The sequence below is a fragment of the Patagioenas fasciata genome, chromosome 8, assembly GCF_037038585.1.
Source record: "Patagioenas fasciata isolate bPatFas1 chromosome 8, bPatFas1.hap1, whole genome shotgun sequence".
Classification (NCBI taxonomy): domain Eukaryota; kingdom Metazoa; phylum Chordata; class Aves; order Columbiformes; family Columbidae; genus Patagioenas; species Patagioenas fasciata.
In genome coordinates this window covers 24,894,175-24,918,850 of record NC_092527.1, presented here as the reverse complement: position 1 = coordinate 24,918,850, position 24,676 = coordinate 24,894,175, and the positions used below count along the sequence as shown (strand labels likewise).

Below are 24,676 nucleotides of genomic sequence, written 5' to 3'. Positions count from 1 at the left end.
AATACAGTGGTGATTTTTGAGGGAATTTCACTGGCCCAGAATTCCCTTCAGTGTCAGACTTTATAGTAACAGATCTTCAGCATTGCTTCTTTTTTGCATGGTGTTCATTGCAGGGTGAAGTTAAGTAGCATTATACTTCAAGGGACTGAGGAGCCAGCCTCTGCCCTGCCATCTAACTGTGCAGAGCATACACTGAGGAACTCACACAGAGGTTCTGGGTGTTGTTGCTTGTCTTTCTGCCCCTCCTTCACTTGGCCACAAAATATTAAAGTGCGACTCAGACTCATTACAGAGCTATGGAATATGAGGAGAGTTTTCTGTCCTCTTTTGTCATCTACAGATCAATATGAATTTATCCTAAGACTTTTTCTTTTTTTTTTTTTTTTCCTGGGAGGCAAATGTAGAATCCCCAAATGACTTTTCAACTGTGAATAGAGATTTTCAGTGACCCAAAAAAAAAACCCACTTTAAGAAGATCTGTTTTTCAAAAAGTATCCAGAGCACAAATGTTCAGGTCCTGAAAACTGGGGCATGTATCATCACTAGCTGAATCTGGGTTTCAATTTTTAATCCCTTTCATATTTGGCATTTGCGTGGTCTTGCCATGGGGTCTATCTTTCTCACTTTATATGATGTGTTGGCTCCTTCTACAGACTTATTCATTGAAATAGATACTAACAAAGCTGCTTTTCTTCATTAGATTTGCCATGCATGATGGAACTGTCATTAAGGCTAAGCTTCAATCTATTTCTTCAATTCCACTGACAGTGTTAGATGAGAAAGTAACATAATTAAACAGCAACTGAAAGAAAATTATGCTATAAATAAAAGCATGTGGCACTGCATCAAAATGGCTACTGATATTTATCCATTATCTAATCCCTGATATTTTTCATTTGATGGAAAGCAGAGAAGTTTTGGGGGAAAAGAGAATTTGGGGGGAGGAGGGCAGAGTTAAATCCCACATCATTGTAACACACTAGAGCCCTACAGAGATAATCATGGGAGTAAATACTTCAGATAACTCCTACTTGACTTCCAGGGTTCATAGATATTTTAATACAAATAATCACTACATGTTTAGAAATTAGATGACCAGCTGCAGGTAGTTTCAGAAGCCAAGAAAGTGCTTATTCCCATGTTTTATAATAATTTCTAATACATTCTGTAGGTGCATTTATAATCATCTGGAACCCAGACATGTTGGTAACATGCTGAAAATTTGCATCAACCCTTAGGACATTGAAAATACCCTGAAATGTGCATTAACCCTTTATAAACTATCAGTGAAAGGAAACCTATCATGTAAATATGATGTAAGTTACTTAAGGTGACAGTATTTCCAGCAGAATGAAGTTCTGATTTTTTTTGCAGAGTAATTAAATTTGTTCACCATATCTAAAATCCACTGTGTCAGGCAAGAAGGAAATAATAGACAGTGGTAAATAGAGAGGGGCTTTCTATCTCAAAATAAATAATATTTGGGGAATAGCAAGTTACCTTTAAAAATTCTAGTTCAGCTTCATCCTCAAACAGGGATCGATTCATACGATGTAATTTAGCAAGCTCTCGCTGTACGTACATCAGGGACATTTTCTCTATTCGGCTTGCTGGAATGTAGTCTTCAACACGAAAATAGCTCTTTCCATGCATCTTTGGGAGGAAAAAGAAAAAAAAAAAAGAAGAAAAAGAGAGAGGAACCTTTTGTTCTTTTTTGACTTTTCTTATTTGATGCATTTCCATTTCCAGGGTGACATGTATGCTGAAGTCACCCTGTTGTAATTACCTAAAAGAAGATGGGGAATGGCAGGTAGTGTCCTGACAGCCAAATGTACCTCTTGCACCTGTACTCAGCCAGGTGTGCCAAGGGGAGAAAAGAGGTGGGCCTGTGGGCAGCCCTGCTGTCTTGCACTCAGAACTGACAGTTCCAGCTGCATCAGCCCAACTTACAGTGGGGGACCCAATGCTGACCAGATGGATCAGACCACCCAGAGTTCAATTAATAGAGCTACACTGATTTACACAACTGAAGATATGACAGTGAACATAAATGGCTTCAAAACTAGGATAACTAGTTCAGATATATCATCAGCAACCTTCCTGCCTTTGCAGCTTGTGGATCTGAGCATGAAAGAGCTGTGAATTCTGGTGTGTTTAGTTATTTTTCTCTTCCTTGTTTCCCAATCTCTTTAAGCCCCTCTGCACATCCAAGATGTGCCTATGTTGTGGATTTTCTACAGATTTTCTGGAGTTTCTGGGATATGTTATCAATTATGATGGACCAAGAGTCTTTTATCATTTTGCTGTATTTCCTGCCAAATTCTTCTGACTCATTACTGCTCGGTAATAAGGAAAATTTTGTAATTTTTTAAATTCAATCTGAAATGTGATTACTGAAGGACTTAGCTGAAATTATGCGCTATTGACATTTCTTCTTTAAACTCTATGTGACAAACAAAAGCTGCAAAAGCTGTTGAGAAAGACATCTGAGAAATATTGTAGTATTTATCCACACCTCAGAAGCATAATTGCCGAGCTCTGCCTGTAAAGCCAAAGCGCCGAGTTTCAGGGCAGTCTCATCATTGCAGTACAGTCGCTCCTCCAAAATATCTTTACGAAGCTGCAGGTAAAACTGATGCCTTGTCAAGCTGTGCCTGAAACACAAAAGCATTTAGGAACACAAAAGGAGCCTTGCACAGTCATCCTAAATGCTACTGGTTTTCCTGCAGTCAGCGGAACCATGCACTTACTGGATAACATTAAATTGGTTGACAAAGAATTTTATCCTTAGAAAGAGTGTGAAATTAATGATGGAGGTTTTCTTCTTGGGTTGGTCATTCCAGCCATCTGGTGCCACTTTGTAGAGTTTGGTCTCTTCATCCAAAAAGAAGAATTCTTTACCTGAAATCAGAATTTTGGTTCTCTGATATGTCTGGAAGTACTTTAGTAGCTCAAAGTTCTCCCGTCTTCATTCAGTGCATCACTAGCAAAAAAAATAAAATGGATCTTCGATGTCAGTTGAGATTTACTTTTCTGTGTCATGGCTTAATTTATTACTTCTTTGATGGAGAACTTAAGATAACATTTAACATGTAATTTAGAATTACAGTTGCTAGATGCTGGATTGCTGTGGTATCTATGGAATCACTCAAGAATTGATGGGAATCGCATTTTGTTCGCCATTCAGGTTCTGCACCCCATTGTAATCCTCATGCCCTACACACAAGATATGCTTCTTCCTAGTGCCTCAGCCATGCTTGCCACCAGAAATGGGCTAGGAGACTTGATGTGGGTCTTGTAGATAAAGTAGCTGAGCCTGTACTCCAACTTATATCTAGGATGAAAGACAGCCTTTCTCTGTACAGTGCTTCCTGGAACTTCTGCTGGGGCTACACGGCTCAGCATTATTCCAGTGCAAGAACGGGATGCAGCCTTTTCTGCATGGGAATATCAGCCAGTAACAGTATGACTGTGCACAGTCCTAGGATAGACACACTTTACATTAGTGCAGTACAGTTTAAACTGACATACCCTACTTTTGCTTAAGCTTTGGATCTGCTTTCGCCTGAAGATCTTAAAAGATCTTACTAGAACTCATTAATAAGGTGACTACAGAGGCACTGAGGAAGAGGACTGTGACTGTACTTAGCTGTGTCTCATTACCTTTCAGGTAAGCCAAACCAAAGTAGAAATGTTCCACCAAGTTTGCATATGCCACCACACTGTTGAAAACATCTCTTGCCTTGGACTTGATATCACATTGCACCTCAAGGCACTGCCCATTGAGTAGAATCACATTGAGATCCCTTTGGGACAAATAGGATTTCCCTTTTTTAGTCTACAAACATGTAACAAAGAATGAAGAATGAGTGCCAAGTACAAGCAATGCAAGTTTCAGAGCATTTTATTACTGAGGCTCCCTAGTCTTCTGTCTTTACACAACTTGATGGAATTGGCCACAACACTATGCTATTCCTCGCCTTCTTTCTCATAAATTAATATCCCAAACATTTCTAATTTTTAAAAACTCAGGGAACCCCCCAAAAATCAGCGGAGCATCTTCAGACTCTACAATCATCAGGCTTATTCTAGATTCTAGGGTAATTCAAAATTTTCTTTGCCCTCATTTTTACTGCTGTGTGCTGTCAGCCTTTTACCTTATTTTAATGAAAGGCAGAGGATGTGCCTGCAAACTGGAGGATTCCAATACATTGCCACTAGATGTGACATTGCATATTTGGTGTATAATCTTAATCTTAAAAGTCTTGTGCTAAAGTGAACATTTTTAGCTGAGAAATTAAGATATTTTCACACCAGCAGAAATACCTATATAGAACTGAGAATTAAATGACTTCCTTTCAAGTGTCAATACTTCCTCAGGAACCCTGAGTTAGTTTGGGAGGAGGTAATGGCAAGAATACTGGGTTGAAACTCAGAATGCAACTTAGAGAGAGCCCCAAAAAAAGTCACTAGATTAGTTCTAAATTCTTAATGTTCATACTTACCACAATTGATCCAGGCAGCTGTAAGGTCACTGGTGGTTCAGTAGACAAAATAATAAATTCTGGACCTGAAAACTGTAAGGAGGTAAGTTAGATGTTTCGTAAATGTCTCCTTAATGTAATGAAGATCCCAAACACTAGTGCTGATGTAACCCATTTCTGTTGATCTGTATGCTGTAGCTAATTGACATCAGTGTCTAATAAGTTGCAAATGCTGATTGATGATTTCTCTCTTTTTGGGTCTCTCTCGTGTGGACTCTCTGGGGTCTGATTTGGGGTAAGCTCATGCTCAAACCTTTTCTTCTGTAAAGACACTTAACCAAGATCCATTTCTTTTGCAAGGCACCTATTTTCATGACAATTTCAGAAACTTAATTTCTCCAAGACCTTTTCCCATTTGATTCCTAAGTTACTATGAGGACAGTCACAGACGTGCAAGCACATACGTACACACCACTTTGATTTCATAAGCTTAGCCTCCATAAGGAAGCAGAGTAAAATACAGAGCTGCTTTCTTCTACAAAATGAAGGCTGACTGATATTTTTTTATTAACAGACATTGTATTCTTTTGCTTTAACTTCAGCAAACTTTAAGAGCACAAGGTGCTTTTTTTTTTTTCTTCCTGAGCATCTACCTCAAGGAATTTTGCATATTTGGATTATTTTTTTTTTCAGATTAGTCTATGCTTTTAGATCCTTGAAGCAGACAGAAAGAACTAAACCTCTGCAACTGGTAAGATGTGGGCAGCCGCATCCAGCCATTCTCCATGGCTTAGCACCTTGACTCATTTAGATTTTTTTGGATAAAATTTATGGTTTGTTTCATAATGCTAGTATCGTCCTGTCAATAGACAATGCAGTTTTGTATCACATATGAAGAGGGACTAGAACTCTGTTGTAACAGTTGCTATAATCTTTCTGAGGACCTCCATTATTATCCAAGAAAAAACATATTAACAAGATTTGAAACTAAATTTATCTATAAACCAATAATTTTCCGAAGTATCTAACTGAAACCCTAGATCAAAGTTCTGCCACTGGTCAGTCTTGAACTTGTGAATGGCGAACAGGTGCAAGGATTCATCGGCCTGAAATCTGTCCCTTCTACTTTGACAACAGAAAGCTCCATGAACAGCAGCATTGCGGAGTTTTCTGTGATTCAGTTATTTGTGGATTTTTGTGAAACAACTGCCGAAGAAACATTATCCTTCCAATTTAACAGAGTCCTACAACAAATTGGCAACTAGAAATAAACCATTGGGTGCATGATTGGTTTGGCACACTCACTGCTACCTTATGCTTTCCATCCAGGCATACACTGCAAAACAAAATTAAGTCTTTTGAGCACCACTGACCAGCAAGTGTTTGTCTTCAGTGTTTTTGTAACTGTTTTTGCTGCTCTGAAGTTCCTGTCAAAGTGGTCAATGAAAAGGGTCCATATGGTGTTTGATGCTTGCAGAAATTGTGTAGATCAGAGAGGGTTCAATTAGAAGGTTTTGCTTAGTCTTTATGGACAAGAGCTTTCACTGCCTGCAGTTCTGAGTTATCACAACTCGATCATACCTAATTTGGACTCTGTCAATTTAGAACACTCATCTAATGAGGTGACTCAGTAGCTAATACGCACATCACTGACAGACAACTGGATGAGTGGTTTCTCTTCAGTGATATTTACATTTTCAAATCAGCTTATACATTTTTCATTAGTCACCTTTTCCTTCCTGTGGAACAAACATTTCTGTGATGCAGCAGCTGCTGTGTAGTCCTTTGTAGACACGGAGAAGGTGGAACCTAAACTTAGCAGGTTCTGTCTGCTGTTCTTCTGAGTTCCACCAGGGATTTCTTCTACTGCACTGACTGACCTTCAAAGGAAAAGTCATAGTGAGCAACATAAATAGCATGCAATCGAAACAACACATACTTGAGGACGAAGAGCTTAAGGTACATTGACTGGCAGAATATTATGAAGTCCAGGGCAATATCAGTTGTTAAATGTTTCCTTACAGAAAAAGGAAAATAATTTAACAGGGATAATATTACTGATACCCTCTGTAAATGAAACCAAACTACGCTTTAATTCAGTAATATTCTTTTTCCTTTTTCGTGTTTTGTTTTGTTTTGTTTTCTCATTTGGTGAACCAGATCTAGCCAGTTTAAGTCTGGTGTAACCAACAGGTAAATAATTTAGCCTCATGTCTTTCTGGGAATTCTACATGATGAAGTCAATTCTTCATTTCTTATTTTCTGAAGCAAAAAAGCTTCAGAAAACATAACATTTGCTGTTACATTATTCAGAATTTTCCAAGAATGGGAATTAAATTATTTGAATACAAATTCATTAGAATAAATTAATGTCTTAGGGAACTGAGGGAATTTTCAATGTAATTAAGAGAAAGATGTGTGAAATCTCTGATCACAAAGCTGTCTTTATACTGTACTTTTAACCCATAAAGTAATTGTGTTTTTCATACCAGTAGACACATGCATGCTTAGAATAAACTGAAAATATAATATATACTTTTATCAATGAGGAAAGAATGTTTATGTGGCATAGAAGGAAAGGTTTTGTTGAGGTGGATTTTTGTTAATTACATTTTTAACAATGCCAAATTCATGTGGAAGCCTTTTTGTTGTCCCAAAGTTTTACCCTTTTCTTTTGCATGTTGCAGAGTTGTTTCACGGAACTATTCACAGAGTTTCATAAAATTTTTAATAAAATTACTGGAGAAGTTGCTGATCTCTTCACCCTGGTATCAAGTGACAGCACATGCGGGAATTTTTCAGTTGCATCAGCAGAGGTTCAGACTTGATATTAGGAAGCATTTCTTTACTGAGAGGGCAGTCAAACACCCAAAACGGGCTTCCTAGAGAGGTGGTTGATGTCCCAAGCCTGTCAGTGTTTAAGAGGCATTTGGACAATGACCTTAATAACATGCTTTAACTTTTGGCCAGCCCTGAAGCAGTCAGGCAGTTGGTCTATATGATTGCTTCAGGTTTCTTCCAACAGTTCTGTTCTGTTCTGTTCTGTTCTGTTCTGTTCTGTTCTGTTCTGTTCTGTTCTGTTCTGTTCTGTTCTATTCTATTCTATTCTATTCTATTCTATTCTATTCTATTCTATTCTATTCTATTCTATTCTATTCTATTCTACTCTACTCTACTCTACTCTACTCTACTCTACTCTACTCTACTCTACTCTACTCTATATCCTATCCTATCCTATCCTCTCCTATCCTTTCCTATCCTCTTCTAGTATTCCTCTGTCTATATATATTTTTTATTTCTATCAACACAACCTCATAAAGGTCATTAATTAGCTAAGAAAAATCCTTAAAAATGACCTGATGTGACTTTTGTGGAGATAAAAATGTGATTATCTCAAAACCCAAGTTCCTATATTAAGACGAATTTTTTTTGTGTGTGTGTGTGTGTAAAATACTTCCTGTTATTAGTCCTATAATGTGAGAGATGCCAGACTTGACAGCTGTGTCTTCTTTATATATAGGCCATAGTGCTTCATACACTTACAAGCTTAACTTTATGAGATGAAAATTATGTCAGTTGGACTGCTTACAAAAGTGAGCATTAAGATATTATTAAGCTTTATAGATAGAATCATAGAATAATTTCAGTTGGAAGAGGACCTCAGGATCATCGAGTCCAGCCATAATCTAACCTAACTCTAGCACTAAACCATGTCCCTAAGAACCTCATCTAAATCCATCACTAACTCTTGTGGTGATTGAACTCATATATGGGAAATTGGTGGTTTCCAAATTAATGATTTCAACTCCATTGTTGTCATGGTACTTACAATAGAATGGTAACCTTGTTAGAAATTCAATTGCAGATGCTTACAACCAAAAGTGGGTTTACAGCCCCTGTTGCAGCATGATTTTAGATCAAGGATACCAAGATGGTAGCCAGACTGGTAGTCAGAGGCATGGCAATTGCTCCAAAATACTCCATAAATAAATGTTCTGTTACTGATATAATTATCAGGTGTGTGATACATATAGAGATGTCTGTATACACACATATATATACATGTGTGCAGTTAGACAGGTAGACAGAGACTTCGTCCTTCACAGAAGATTCTGCTATCCTACAACCTGTTTGTAATTCTTATTGCAGGTGTAGAGGTGTACTGGGCTATCTCACATCACTCAGATTATCGTGGCTGATTTATCAGGAAGTTCAAACTGTTTACTTGGCTTATGTTTAATTGGGAATTGATCTAAATGAAGCATTTCCTGTAGGCCTGAATTATCCATGTCATGGTTAAAAGAAGAAACTCCTGTTTAACTGGGTCAAGAACTCAATTTAAATGGGATGTCTGTACGGATTACATGGTACTTAAATATGGTATTCTGGTCTTCACAGTGCCTAGAAGCTAACAGTACTTACATCTCTTCTTCACTTGTAAACAGTCATGATTACAGCTGTACTATGCTAACACACAGTCTAGAAAACTCGTTTGGCAGCAGTTTTGTTTCCCTGGCTTTTGAAAAGGAGTTAGTATCAGTTGTACAATACACAAGCTTTCCTTTTCTATGTACAGGGCTGCTGTACATGCCATGGCTGAAATAGAGGCTAATCCTCATGACAGAGCAGAGGTCTTTACTGCTTGTGTCCCTGGGTTACCTATAATAACTCTTCAGTCAGCTGGCAGGTCAGAGCTGGATATGGTTCACAAGTAAGACAAATTAGTCTAAGAACTGAGATGGAAATGCAAATACTTCACTGAAAATGATGGATCACATACATGATCTGCCATAAGCACTCCAGAACAAATCAGGACTCTGCTACTGTGACAGCAAGGCAAGACCAGATCCAAAATCTGAATGAAGAGAAATACGGACTCTGCAGAATGCCTTCCCAGTGAAAGAAATGAGTGTTCATATGATCCCAATGGGCTTTTTCCTTCCACACTCTCTGTAGAGCTGCTTCCCAGTTGTTTCAGTCACAGTGAGCTATCGCTGCTTACCTGTCTCACTCTGATGGAGACATGCTAGGAGCAGTTCTTCTGGGAGGCCAGTGACACAGGACACAGTGATAAAAAGTAAAGGTGGAAAACTTCAACATACTTTTTTGTATGGATTGTTCACAGTCCAAGGACCATTTCACAAGAGCATTTGGACTCTTTCACTTCATGCCAACTGAATCTAGGTGCATTTTAATTCTACATAAACAGTATCATCAAAACAGGTTCAGATGGTGACCCAAGAATTTTCTGATAAGGATATTGCCACACTAGTTGTCTGCTTCACTTGGTAATAAAACAACTTCTGCCTCCTAGGAATATGAGTTTTGATTACCTGTTTATGAAAAGCTTGTAGCTACTTTGTGTCCTTGACCCACTAAGGGTGGGGTCCCATGACCTGTGTGTCTGTGGAACTCTCCCTGCAATGAAAAAGGGAAATTTCACAATTGAAGCAGTTGTAGCAGTACTCAGGATCTTGGGATAACTACAATGAGGAAGAAATTTAGACTGGCTACTTCTCTTGTGTCCTTACTTGGATATGATAAATGGCTATTTGATAAGGCTAAGTGAACACTACACCAGCAGTATTCCCAGTTCTGTAGCTATTATTACTTCCTCTTCATAACCTTTCACGTGTATGTAATTTGGAAAATAGCTCTTTAGGTACAACGGCTGTTATTTCCATATGTATGAAGGTAATTTGTGAAACAGCTTTATTTTTCAGAAATTATCCCTAGTATTCTTTGTTATTTTATTTCCAGGCACAAAACTGCGGTTGGGGGGTGAGGAGAGTAGCCATGAAACTTCTCTGGATTAATCAGAGTAGGATATAGTATCACTGAAATGAAAACTGCTTGTAAATATTTCAGTGGTTATTTGCTACATTATATATCTTGTGAATGTTTTTTACATCATAATATTCTAGTGAGAATATAGGATGGCTTGTGAGACATTAGCAAATAAGATTTGTATTTTTTTTTCACCTTCAGTCACCTCTGCTGCTACAGAAAGGATAGGCATTGTTTTGTCCAAATACATGAAGGCTGAAATTTAGAGGTGGAACCAGAAAGGGTTATGCAAGTAGTAGTTTATCGAACATTTCTTCTAGAAGCAGAGATGTTTAAAAATCTTTAAGGAAGGGTGGGAAGGTTAAATTTTTCACTTGGATCATTTCATTGATCCTATTTGAAGAACTGCATATCAAACTATTACATTATCAGAATGATAAAGGTGATGACATGAGCTATGTAGAAGCAATCATTTAGGTCAGCTTTTTCTACAGGTAAAATATCCATGAACTACACCCTGAGATCTCACTCTGCATTCCAACATGAAAACACGTCATTGAATTCTAGTATACCAACCTCTAATTGCAATTTTAAAAACTAGAAAATCTACAGTCACATTGCTAAAACATGCATAAACATGTTTTTTCAAGCTGCAGATGGTAGTGACAAAATGTGAGATCTGAGAAAAGCCAAACGCTTAGGGCTGGTTACCAAAGTTAAGATTCAGTCCATGTTCTGAAACCACATGCTTTTTAATGAGAAATCCTTGCAAAATTATCTGCTTACGTTATAGGTTTCACATAATTGTATAAATTGTATAAATACACTTTGACAAGCACTGCTGTTATGGCAGTTGGACAAGTTGGCTATTTTCAGTGGCCAGATGCTGTGCTTTGATCACAAATCCAACACATTCCTGATGTTTAAGTGACATGTGACCCTCAAAGAAATTGATCCTGTAGATTATTAATTCATTATATGTTAAATGAGCTTCTAAAATGCAGTCTGGAAAGAGATATTGATCATCCTTGATAACATGCTCTACTAGATGGTAATATTTCTTTTGAGAGAAGAATGCAGTTTTCTAGTACATTATCTCATGAAAGAATATCAGTGGCAAACCAGCTCTTACATTCTGTGTTTTCTCCTGTATTTTTAGAGTTTTGTCTAACAAAATCCAGAGTACAAACAGCTACCAATGTTTCAGTGGAGACTGAGACACCCACAAATTCACTGGAATTAGCCCTTTTCAAGTTTTTTAGCAAAATTTTTGGAAAGGACTTACAAAACATGCTCCTGAGTTTACTTTCACTTTGTGGCACTAGATATGTCAGTGACACATACATGTCACATAGGGGGCAGCTGTAATCTCAGGTTTTTATTGCTGCTGATATTGATTGCAATTCTGGAGCTTCAGAAAAGCAGCGCCTTTCAGGAGGAGAGTACCAACAGCAATTATATGAGTAACCTCACCTTGGGGCTGAGGGCTAGTGGCTGAGAGGCTATTTTTTTCCCCCCCAGGATGTATTTGCTTTCTCTCTGTGAATTATCTCCTGGAAGACTTGTGATAAAGCAGTGTGCACCTAGGTTTTTTTTGCTATCTTCCCTAGGGAAATTAGTCCCTTGAGATCATGCTCTGTGCCTTTCATTTTTTGCCTAGTAAATTTTAAACCTTTCAAATTTGGAAGAGCCTGGGTAATATGTTCCAACAAATTTCATGGCAATCATCAGCTGGGTATCAGAAACCCAAATTAGTGCTCCCTAGTGAGAAAAAGCAAGGACTACTCAGCAGTTTTCTGTTATTTATGGCATCAATGAACTCCCCAGTTGGTGTGCATACCTTGTTACATTGTAACTGATGTAGTGAACACTAGGGTTGTTACCATAGCGAAGTAATTTCTGGGATAAAAAATCAGCACATGCTTACAGAGCACATTTGAATCCATGCCACAGGAGGACCTATTACTTAATTTCTCATGGAGACCCATAGAGGGAGGAAGTAAACTCCCAGATACTGAAGTAAACTTTCACCTCTGGGTCTGGAATTTCAGGAGAAGTGCCCTGGGCAGGACGGAAATAAAGGTTGAAAGCAGATGGGAGGGTGGATAACTGTGGAATGGAGAACAGAAATGGACAGGAGTCTGAGAATGAGGAGCCGGTATGGTAATCTTGGTTTTTCTTTAGGAGATACTGATGATATGATACTGATTGGCTCTTGGGCACCATGAACATCCTGTCTGCATGCCCCTTGCTCACTTTCCAATTTAAACGTGAAAATACACACACACAGCAGTACACACCTTCCTGCTGAACTTCCTTCTTTGCTTCATCATATGCCCCTATACTGTGATTTAGGTGGCTTGGGAAGGACCCTGACTGATATCTACCACAGCATCTTCACTGAATGGAATCGTTTCTCCCTTTCATGCTTTCCCAGCAATAGCAGGATTGAAAGTGGAGCTAAAATTCTAATTCTGATATCTCTGAACAAAGTAAATAAGAGGAGCAGCATTGCAATCTGGCATGCAGCACAATGAAAACAACACACTGAGCAGGAAATACACAATGGCTTTAGGACAAAAATGAAAAAAAACCAAAGAGTTGTTTTCTTATTGTTTTGCTCTAGATTTCACCTCATCTGTTTCAAGACCTCATATGCCAGAAACATGCTGTCCACCTTTGTCTGTGATCTGCTGAACAGCGTCACCTGGTAAAGGGGGCATAAAACAAGAAAGAGGTGATGGTGCTGCATGGTAACCAAGGAATACACAGCTTTACAGTAGGACACAAGTAAAAAGGAATCCAGAACAAAAGGATCTTTCTTCTCTGCAGCTTAGCACGACTATGCCTCCCTAGTGACACAACCACAAGTGCATGAGAGTGCCCATCACCTGACCACACATGGGTAGTTCCACATTTCACGGAACAAAAGTGATGAGTACATAATTTATAAACATCTTTAAGGATTATTACCTCTTCTATGTCCTCGGTTAGACAGTATCAAAGATGTACTTTCAGAAATACTGTTAGAGTCACTGTAGTCCACAGAAAGTTGTCTGTAATCTTCCGTTGACCGACTATAATTCATTAGTCTGGACCCTTTGTCTGGAAACAGAAAGGAAATATGGTGATTTGCATACTTTAATTATAAGTCATTGTGTCTCCATGATAACATAAATAACATTAGGCTTGATTAATTTTTATATAGTCCATATAGGGGGTTGAAGATGGGACCACTTCTTTTGGGAGCAGCAGAGTTGTCATCAGCTTATGCAAGTGTGAAGCTATGAGCTCAGCATCTGAATGTGTGAGTGAGCCAATATGATCTGACGGGTGGTTTGTTGGTATATTTTCAAAATAATCTCCTTTTCTTATGAACAATAATACCTAATAGAAATGTTTCACAGGTATTTAAGTGTGTGTTTAATCTTAGCTGAAGTTAATGGAACTTAGATGTGATTTGCTGAACAGGAATTGGATTGTTCATATCATAATGTTGAGCATATCCAAAAAAAGCCTGCATAGTTTGGGTCAGCCTTCTCCTTGCCCCAAAATCACTGATTTCTGTTGAAGTGAACAGTACAATATACAGACTAGAAAAAAGATCTATCTGAATCTGAAGTCCACATTTAGTTACAATCAGAGAATTACTATGAGGGATAACAGAATCTTGATCTTAGTCAAATGAAACATGAAATTAGTATATACTGGTTTATTTATATAGTGAACAGGATTTGGCTTTATGTCTTGAAATCACTCCAGCAATCCATGTGTGAATTTGTACAACACCAACTTTTGAATTGAAAAAATTGAACTAAAATAAAAAAGAAACCTCAAATCTTTGCTTGAGTAACCAAATAGGAAGGATTAATATATATTCCTTAATGGCAACAGGATAACTTCACAGAATCCCACCTTCAAAAATACACTGGAGTATACAAAGTATAAAAGCAGTTTTGAAAGTAGGTTTTTTATTATCTGCACAGGTTTCATTCAAAGTGCTTTAAGAGTTGTATCTGTGCAAGCTAATTCATTATTGCTACTTCACACACCTCAGACTACTGTCCTTTGAGGAAATAAGGAACAGAAACCTTGCTGACTTGCTTCAGAGTCTTTCCATTATAAAGTCATTTATATGTAAAGCAGTAAGTATCCTATCCAACACTATGTGTAACCACTATAGCATGAAATTAAACAATTCACCTGGCTTGGGAAAGACTCAGAAAAGGCTGGCTGTATCCTTATTAGACAGTTCAGATTTTAAGTCTTTCTTTACCTTGGTGAAAATTCATCTGGGAGGACAGTGGTGAGGTGTCCGATATTTTCTCATGCAGTCTTTTCCTTATCACATGACTTCTGTTAAGCTGAGAGGCTGTGCTGTCCTCAGTGACTACCCACTCTACCTAGAAGACAGTAGTGCTGCAAGTCAATGTCATATGATATCTGGACTTCAGACTCTCATACTGAAGTGATCCTTGCCATCTACTTGTCAGAGGTTGCTGATTTGCAGCCTCATATACTCAGATTAACACAAAGCAGGATTGAGTTTTAATGGCTTCATGCTCTCATGTGAGCTGTGTTTAGGAGGGAACACCCTCTTACAGAGGGAAATAGAGTAATAGACAGTGCAAGGGAAAAGGTCATCTCGGCATGTTAATGAATACTGGTTGAAAACATTAAAAAAATATTTGCAGCGTGCTTTCTTCCAGTTTCATGCAGCTTGTCAGAAAAAATGTTTGCTGATATTTCGAATCTTGAAAAGGATGCAGGTGCTCACTTATTAAAGACTTTACGTGGTCAGGCTTGATTGCACAGCGAACATTCAGCTCCACTCCAGGACGATGAATGAAGTTCTCAATACGATGTAAATGTGATTTCTCTGAATTTCACAAAGAAGGTCTGAAACTAGAATGGCAGTGGGGAAATCTCTTGTGTAAAGTCCATTCCTATGACCAATAGAAGTTTCTGTAAAGGTTATGATTGCTTCAGTATTAACCAAAGAAATAAAGATAGTGTAAGTGCAAAAGCTGAATTTGCAACATTTCCCAGGAACATAAGAGTGGTATGAGAGATGGCTTCATTGCCTTGTTTGCTCATACACATGGTCACTCAGTTCTCTGCTTAGAAGTCTAAAACCAAATCTCACTACCGTAATTCATAAATGCATTAATTTCACGCAAACGCTCACCCATATCCCATGTTGCAGCTCACCTCTCTCACCAAAGAAAAGAAAATGCTTAGAGCATAGGAGTAGTACCTACCTCACTGACACTTCCCACAGCAAACTGGACCATTTTCTTTATGTAGACATTCACTGGCAAGGAAGCAGTTTCCTTCTGATGTGCCTCACATGCTTCCAGAATTGATTCAGGAGAAAGTCTTTTATGTGGCAGATCTTCACATAGTGTCAGCAAGAGCATGTGTAGTTGGTCACTCAGCTGGAGGGACTGAATCAAATTGGAGGCACTGTTAAATGACATTTCCGAAAGGTCTGAAGTCCTGTATAAACTGGGACCAGGAATTTCTGTAAGCTTTTCACTCTGGATGAGAAATGGGCACTAAATTCTTTTAGACTTTGGGAAAATTCCAGACTGGCAGCATAACATCAGTAAATAGAGCCTCTAATGGGATCCAAGATAGCCTTGGGGTGAACTGTCTTCTCTTAGGAGGGTCATGAGCCTGCATAGGGGCTTCTTGGTGACAGACAGGCTCAGTCTGCTCTACAGCTTTGTTAACTGAACGGTGAATCTGAAAGATTAATGCAAGAAAGATGTGGCCATATATGAGCTTCAAAAAGATGAGGAGTTATACCAGTCAAAACTGTTACCATAGAGACCAGATACTTACATTTTAGAGTCATTTAGCTTATAGAGTATTTTCTCTTAGACTGTGTATACCCATGAAGGAGAGGTTAATTCTACTAAAAGTTTGTGCTCTCCAAATCAAAAACATGTAATCAAAAGCATGGATATAGAAATGAAGCAAAATAAATGCTACAAATCTTTGAAAGGATTCTAGGTAAGGAAGAAATGCAGAACTTCAACTAGCAGAGATGCTGGTAGAATTTTCTCTGAAATATGGAGTTTTTTAGTTTTATTCCAGTATCGCATTCTTTGAAAAAGCACATAAGTGTGCACAGCACCACAACCATGCCAACATGTTTTTCTTTTCGTCCTTCCTATATTTGAATCATAGAATTATTTAGGTTAGAAAGGACCTAAAGATCATCGAGTCTAACTGTAAACCTAACACTGCCAAATCCACCACTAAACCATGTCCCTAAGTGTCACATCTGTGCATCTTTTAAATATCTCCAGGGATGGTGACTCATCCACTTCACTCAGTAGCATGTTCCTTTTTAAAGTCTTGGAATAAGTAATCTTCACTCTTAAAAGCAAGGTACAATTCATCTTACTGGGAATGTTTCTGATTTTTTAAAATAAAAAAAAAAGGAAAATAGAAAATAGAAAAGAGAGATGAGGCCAAACTAATCTGATTTGGATGAACTGGTATTTTTGGTAAAATCTGGACCTTGACACAAGTTTTTCAATTCTATCCAGTGGCCCAAAACATAAAGCCGCTCTTACTGAGACTTCAGGTCATGCCTCTCAATCTTTGAACCTATCAATGTAAAATAAAATGAAAGCAAACAAAACTGTTTGTGTTACTTGCCTGGTTTGGAGGAACCTGGTAGTCTGCTGACCAATAGAGGGTCATCCCTAAGGAATACACCAACATCTGTAAAAACAGAAAAGAAAACCTTGTATGAAGTCAACATTAAATACAGAAAAGCCTCATATTAGAGAGATCATTTTTTTGTATCACAAAATGGCAGATGCCAAACAGATAATATAAAAAAAAAATAGACTAGAGGAAACATATAAAAGCACAATAGCGACTCTTGGCTTGTGGACTAGGTAGCATGCAATGAGTATTGTTCAGCTTGAGTGGCTGAGCCAGTCTGCCCTTCATCCAATGATGTTATGAGTAGGAAAAAAGTTTAAACTCCTTAGTTTTGAAGAACTCCCATTGGTGATGAAAGATCTCACCAACCTGTGGGATTGACCAGCAGTCGTGTCCAGGAAGAGGATTACTGGAGTAAGGACCATCCATTCTGAAGCTTCACGTTTCTGTATAGCGCCTAAGTGATCAGTGATGTGGAAATCTGAAACTACTGTGTTTTGCCTGAGGAAAGTATGTAGTGAGTGGTCCTAGTGGTATTTAAAACTTTCAGGTACCTGAGTGTTGTGTCTTACTGTCTTACCAGAAAGACTCATTTAGCAGGGAGAAGAAAATAAAATTGTTAACAAAGCTGAACATATTTCTGACTTCCTGGGAGTACTTCCACTGTCTGATTCCATAGATGCTGCAGTCCTGCTGCTTCTGGGATTACAATTACCATATCTGGTCAAACATCATGTGCATAGAGATATTCTTCCTTTCTGTGGGCCTTTACAAATAATACATTTCTGCAGACCTTGACCTGTTCAAAATTGATTTTGATGTTGACATGCATGCTAATCTGATGGCAAGCTATAAGATACAAGTACATCTTTGTAACTCTAGCCTAATTTGTTTAGCATTATTAGAAATGGAGTTTGACAGTAGGTACCTGGCATGTTGCATTAAAACCCACAAGCTTGTCTTCATGAGGTACTGTCAAGATCTATTTTGTGGTATACCTCACCTTCGTTAATCCGAGGCGCTGGTTCTTACTTTGTCTGTGGAGCAATTCTGGTGCACTGAAAGGGACAGCTTCTGTCTGAGATGCATTGTTTTGGAAGGACAAGGTTCCTTCAGCAGACAGTAGTACTGACCATGGACAAATCACACAGATGGCAGGGTCTGAAAAATGTTGAAGAAGATACTGGAGTTCCTAGTGTTGAATTCACTGCACTCAGAAAATCACATTGCTGGCATCTCACCTGCATAGCCAAACCCATCACTGGAGTTTCCTGGAGATGTACCCAGAAGTCAGTGAAATCATGTTCATTTTGGTCTGGCTGATTTTGTCAGTTGGAATTCAGTGATGGTTAAATACTTGATTTCTCTCTCACATAATTTCACACATATAAACAATATATTGATTTCAGTGGATTTCTGAAGCCAAAGGAAAGGCAGAATTACATCCCACAGGCATGTGCAGATTTGGAGAACTTGACCTTTTTGGTAAATCTTTTTATGTAAAGCACAAGAGAATACCAGGAACACTCCTTTCAATACAGCAGGAATACTCTGAAGCTGGCATTTGCAAAAGACCTTCAGTTAGCTTCCATTATATGTATGATCATGATACAAATCTCTGTGGTGATATTTTTTTTGTTCTCTATGCTACTTATAGTCAGCCAGCTCTGCATTTTAGTAACATCTTTTTCACTGTATTGTGTTTAGCAAAGCCAAGTTATTTTGCTAGGTCAGTGTCAGGAGTCAGTATCTTTTCCTTTCCATCATAGAGATGAAGTGATCATACCGTATCAGTCAACAAAAGCTGAAGTAGCATTACAAACAAACTTCCCAGTCCCAGTGCTATAACCTACTAAGCTTTTCTTTAAGTGGAGACATCATTTCCAACTGACCTGAACCTTGGGAGTTTTTTTTAACAGAATGCAAGTACAAAAACTACTCAAACTATAACTTAGACTAGATTCTACCAGTAACATGGACAGCCATTGTATTTTAGCGTTATTCACATTCAGTCTCTCTGCCTGTTTGTCAGTTCTGTTAAGAGAGAAGATATTTCCAACAAAAGTGGTTTCAAATGATAAATGTAGACTTCTAAACCTGACGAGGTCATAAGGGCATTGATAAGCTTTAATGGCCCTGAGAAGCCTCACTTGGAACCCACCCCCATCTTCTGCCCACATTCCCAGGCTCCATCTAAGCTCAGTCCAGGGCCTTGAGTCCCTGCCTGACGTGTGGTGTAGGAGTGCCTGTCTTCATCTCAGAGACTGACTTCCTAGCATGATCTAAGATTTGCCTTATCACTGCAGAGTTGCCTGGTGATTGCTGGGCTGTCTAACCCTGGTTGCCCACACCAGACCTGATCCTGACTTCTTGTAAAGGGCTGAGTACTCTTAAACAATATCACTGCAGAGATCCACTGAGGTTGGGTCCAGTGGTCTGAAGCAAGGGTGAAAGTGTGAGAATGTGTAGTTTTTGCAAACACTTCTCACTTGCACAAATACTTCAGGGGAATTTGACCAAAGACATCCAAGTGATTTCATTAAGATATTCATTTGAAAAGTATGATGATAAGCATCTAAGATTAACTGTTTTCTTTAGAAAGAGGGAAAGCTGCATTAACTATAGCTATATTTGCATATAGGGTTCCTGGAAATACAGGTAATTTGAAAAAAAGAAAAAAAATTGGCCATTGAACTACTCCCTTCAGTCTATATCATGAGAACAGAGACCATTCATATCTCCACGGGAGAATAGCTTGGAAATATCCTCTGAATGCTTTGGTATTTTAGCATTTTAAAATTATATGTCCAAAAAATGGCTGCTTAGTTCTCATGCATGGTGACTTCTACATCAGTAAAATGGATTGTAAAAACAGGTAAAATGTTAATCTGGGAACTCATATACACCTAGAAGGTTTATATAGCCAGAGAACCCAGAGATTCAAGCCTTATGGACCCTGGTATTTGCAACAGTTGTGGCATTTATTTCTTAAGAAATTAAAGGTCTTAAAATCATCATCTAGGCCTCTCTTTTGCTCCTTCCCATTTTTTTTGTAGTATTGTATGCAAATCCAACTAGTACATGCTGGGAAATTTATCCGGTTTAGAGACAGATAGCCAGCTTGTACTTTAGTCTCAATGAAGATTACCAGGTCTTCTGTTATGTTTGCCAGTCAGTGAATCACCACACCTGCCTAATGAGTCAGTGCCAAAACACATTTGAAATATTGCTATAGCAAGTGATGCTGACCATCACCAGGTCTAGCAGGATTTATTACATCAAGCACACTGCAGCACAAATGCAGAAGCACTAGCCCTAAGAAGGGGCTGATGCCAGAAGCAAGATAACTGTAATTAAGAGATGTGGAGCTGGAGATATGTCTTAGTCAACTGGGATGATGCTATGCAGGGGTGGTTCACCTTTGCTGCCCTCCAAGAAACTGGAGCACTGAGGATGCAGCTTTAGAATGAGTCCAACTTGGCACCACTTCTGGACTTGAGCTCTCTAAAGACATGTTTGAGCAGCCTTGCACTTGACCTATAGACCAGCTGAATTCTACATCCCTACTTCCTCTTGATTTGCCCCTCATCTTTCAATCATAATACTCTAAATTTATCTGGTGCAGTATAGGGAACACAGGCTGATAATCTCAATTCAATAGACATTGACTATCTCAATTCAATAGGTATCTAACAAGTCTATTTTTTTTTTTTTAAAGAAGAGGTCAGGAGAACACAGTGTCAGTCAGCTTAGTATCTGACACTGAGTTTATAAACTGTGATAGACCTGAGCTGAATCTACCCAGATGGGTATATCTGTGCTGCACTTCTTTGCACATTTCTGTTGCCTGTTTTGTCTGGGCTGTTTTGTCCTCTTGTTGCACTACTTAATAGAGAACTGATGGTATAGTCAACCTGCTGTATTGTTCCAATACATTCAAATCTAGTTGGTAATAAAAGTTCATCCCTCCAACTATAGGAGAAGTTTTGTTTTCAGTATTTTGTATTTTGATTCTATGTGTTGTTGATGTAGGAACACATCTCATCAGTTTTCTCCTCAAAAAGAATATCCATTGTCATAAACAGTTCTCAAAACATGACAGGCTGCTCAACTGTGATCTCTTGTATAGCTGGCCTGCTTGACTTGCCTAGCCATTATGGTAAGTTATATTATTATCATCAAGGGTAAAAGTCTTTTACTAGCCATGTGGATTTGCCTGTCCTCCTCTATTGGTACACAAAGGACATGATCTGGCACTGCACATTCTCTGCATGTTATCCAGATTTCAGGAAGGATTCTGCTATCCTGTTCCATGGCGTATAGTTGTATTTAGATGAATTAATATCTGATGTGTAATTTTTAGGGGGGGAAAAACTCAAAACAAACAAAACGCAAACACCACCATCACCAAATAAACCAACTGTGTTAAGATCTCTTATGTAATCCCAGCAGCACCGAAAGATTTCTCATTTTTATGTATAATATGCTATTATTGCCATTAGAGCTTTTTATCTCAAGGGAAAAATAAACAAATTAAAACAAAACAAAAAAAAAAAAAAAAAAATCCCCACAACTCAAAAAAGCTAAAATAACTTAAGATTGGATTTCCAGCAGTATCATGTAAGGTACTTCACCTCTGTGAAGGTCCTCCAGAAGCTGCACTGTGGCCAGATACAAGAGTGCCCATATTTCTTCTTCCTCCAAAGGGCTTCCTTTTGCCCACAAGACCTCGGCCAGTGTCACACAGGAACTGCTCATGCCTGCTGCAGAAGAAATGAGATTTTGGACACACCAGAGCAGACTGAATTGTTCAAAGCAAGCCATACTGATTACAGCTGTACACTTCTCTCACAGTAAGAAGTATTTTATAAATCACCCTGCTGCTTTGCTCACAAAAGGTAGATATCATTCATCCCTATCTTAATCTGACTAAGAGTAAATAAAGGGAACTGAAGTGACTTCCTGTAATATTTTTCAGCCCTTTTACTCATCATTTGAAACCAAACACAAAATTCTGTAAGGCCAATAGTTTTTACTCAGGAGATCCTTCATTAATATGTGCTGTTCAGACTTTGTGAGTGATTATCTGAATGGTAGGGCATTGATTTTGCTGCTTAATTGGATACTCTTGTCTATGAAAACATGGCAGTTAATCTAAGAGAAAAAGAATGGCAAAGCAGAAGACACGCACTGTAACTTGAAAGGTTTGTAAAGACAGTCCAACAGAGCAACTGAATTTCATTCACTGCTCAGGAGATTGATCAGTAAAAGCCTGTAAACTCTTACTGAGTTCACTGATGAGAGATTTTCTTGGCTAGATACCTGAGACCCAGAACTTGCATTTCATTCATACCAATATACATGTAACTTGCCTTGTTTCACTAAAACAAATTAGAATACTATTCCCTCTGTAAGCTGCTGAATATCAGTGTAGTGGCTCCCAGCACTGTCCTAACTGGCAGGTGTGTAAGACCTAATGTACTGTAGAAGAGTGTTGTTCCATACACTTCCTTGTTTTGTCTCAGCTCCAACACAGCAGCAGATCATTTTTAGAGGCAGCCTGTAGTGAATCATAAATTAATGTCTTACCTGTTGGAAAAGTATTTTCCTAATCCCAGCCAACTAGAAACTGACTTGTGACTTGAAGTACCAAGATTTCTTTTCCTTTGAATGTTTTATCATACTAAATACTGTCAAAGAAGGTTTTGTTCTTCGTAAATGGGTCTGATTTTTCCTTTTTATCAGTTTTACATTTCTGTAATTTACTAATCTAGCCAGGGTTGCTCTAGGTCTACACATCTGTAAGGAAAACTGAATCAAAGTTTAAAATTTGCTAAAAATTTTTGAACTTAATTTATGCTTTTGCTATTACTGTCCTGTAACATTAAGCTCCACAGGTTCATTGTGTGCTGTGTAAATAGGGGCAAAATGAGAAAAGTTGGAAGTGATCCATCTATTGCTTTGAGATTTTGATATTGTCTGTATACCACCAAATGAGGACACTAGAGCCTAGGATGCTATTGTCATGTACAGGATTATAAATGCCACTGTACAATGACTTTCCTTACAGCCTGAAAACAGACTTTCCCCCCTAACCATTTCTTTACCCTCTGTACACAGCCCACTTACTGCTACCATTTGCTCTCTCCCAGAAATAGAATTTATTATGTCTTACTGCTGATTTCTTTGCCAGCTTCCCCTTTCTTACGCAGTCTTCAAGTGGTTGCTGCAAGAGCATTACAATGTTCTGCAGGACCAACTCATTCCTGATTAATATATTACTCGGACTTTGATTCATGGAGCCTTGTCCTGGCTCACTAACTTGCAAACAAGGAATCACAACATTGGAAGAATGATTCCTTGCTGCAATCACTAGGGGATTATGGACAAATCTAGTGACATTTTAAACAGAACCAGAGACCTAATTTTAGTCTCTGTAGCTTCAAAGGCTGGTAAAGCTTCTTAAGAACCTAACCTTAATTAGAAGAGACAGACAAATCTGCTTAATCTAAGCCTTCATCATTTCTCTTAATAATAAATTACTGTGATAGCATTTCACTTAACCCCATGGTACTGGGACTAAGCGATTAATTCACATCCCCAGAACTAGAATCTGTGTGGCTTCTCCACATGGGTAATCCACCAGACTGTACTTAGTGCTGGTTTATTTGAGACTGTGCTGGGGGGAAGGAGCACTGCATCCTCTATTTTAGACAGATGTGCTAATACCAAGTGATTTCAGTGCTGATAGTCTAACTAGCTTAAGTTACTCAACAAGCAACTACCCAGAGTGCAGATTGTACACCTTTATAGAGCCAAACTGAAATCAGCAGCTACACCAGACCTGCGTAGCTTTTGTAGTGAATGCTTTTTTTAAGGGTAAAAGTAGTGTCTCAGATCAATATTAAGTACGAATCAAATGAATTTTGCTAGCAATGATGTGCAAACTTCTTCCAAAAATTATTAGATTGTGTGGTCATGGAAATTACAATCTCTTTAAAGTGTGATAAATTATTGTTTTAATGCAATGTAAAGATAAGTGATGCTTTATTTCACAAGCAAATTGGCAATTGATTTTTAAACACACTCAGAACGCCCTGTAATTTTGGGCTGTATTTTTGACTTCTGGTTTTCACGACCAGCATGATGTGATATTTGAAAAAATATAACTGCATGAGTGCTGAGGGAAAAAAATGCATTTCGTTTCCTTCTACAGCCAGGCTATGCTACATATATGATATGAGAGTAAAAGTGATATAAAGATATTGTTATCAGTGTAGCACCGCACATATTCATGGTCCTTCAATTGAATAACAGCTATGATCCAGAAACAAACAATTCTGACCTTCAAACAAGCTGCAACTGATAAGGAAAAGCAGACAGATTAGGAGGCAAGGAGGAAAAAGTTAACAAAAGCCTTGCAAAAAGGGACTTGATTGTTTACAATAACACTATATTTTAGGACATGATGCTAGATCTAGTTGAGCCTGCAGGGAAAAATTAGAGTATCAGAGTGTAATCACCCACTTGGGAGTTTGGCCAGGACGTAGAGGTTAATGTTTTTGTGCCCAGAAAAAAAGTAGCAAGGGGCTTTCAGTGCCAATTTGTACTCTGAAGGCAAAGACAAATCTTCTGCTGACTTCTGTGGAAGAAGGTAATACCATCCAAAAAGGCAAATTAACCTAAAATGCCCTCTCCATTCTAGTCTTTGCAACACATTA

The 24,676-nt window shown here is 38.3% G+C and overlaps 1 protein-coding gene across 4 annotated transcripts in view; it reads right to left on the bottom strand.

Annotated features, from left to right (window-relative positions):
* FRMPD2 (FERM and PDZ domain containing 2) overlaps positions 1-23,197 on the bottom strand; it is a 67,350-nt gene extending 44,153 nt beyond the window's left edge. For all 4 annotated transcript variants that reach the window (XM_071811962.1, XM_071811963.1, XM_071811964.1 and 1 more), the window contains exons 1-14: positions 23,131-23,197; positions 21,590-21,718; positions 17,959-18,116; positions 16,944-17,009; positions 15,533-15,718; positions 14,548-14,674; positions 13,245-13,376; positions 9,818-9,902; positions 6,214-6,364; positions 4,506-4,577; positions 3,664-3,838; positions 2,751-2,901; positions 2,516-2,654; positions 1,501-1,653 (exon numbers count right to left, since the gene is read on the bottom strand). In XM_071811962.1, the coding sequence (XP_071668063.1) occupies positions 1,501-1,653; positions 2,516-2,654; positions 2,751-2,901; positions 3,664-3,838; positions 4,506-4,577; positions 6,214-6,364; positions 9,818-9,902; positions 13,245-13,376; positions 14,548-14,674; positions 15,533-15,718; positions 16,944-17,009; positions 17,959-18,116; positions 21,590-21,713 (1,719 nt within the window). In that variant the 5' untranslated portion in view covers positions 21,714-21,718; positions 23,131-23,197. The remainder of the gene's footprint in view (positions 1-1,500; positions 1,654-2,515; positions 2,655-2,750; positions 2,902-3,663; positions 3,839-4,505; positions 4,578-6,213; positions 6,365-9,817; positions 9,903-13,244; positions 13,377-14,547; positions 14,675-15,532; positions 15,719-16,943; positions 17,010-17,958; positions 18,117-21,589; positions 21,719-23,130) is intronic.
* Positions 23,198-24,676: the final 1,479 nt, after the last annotated feature.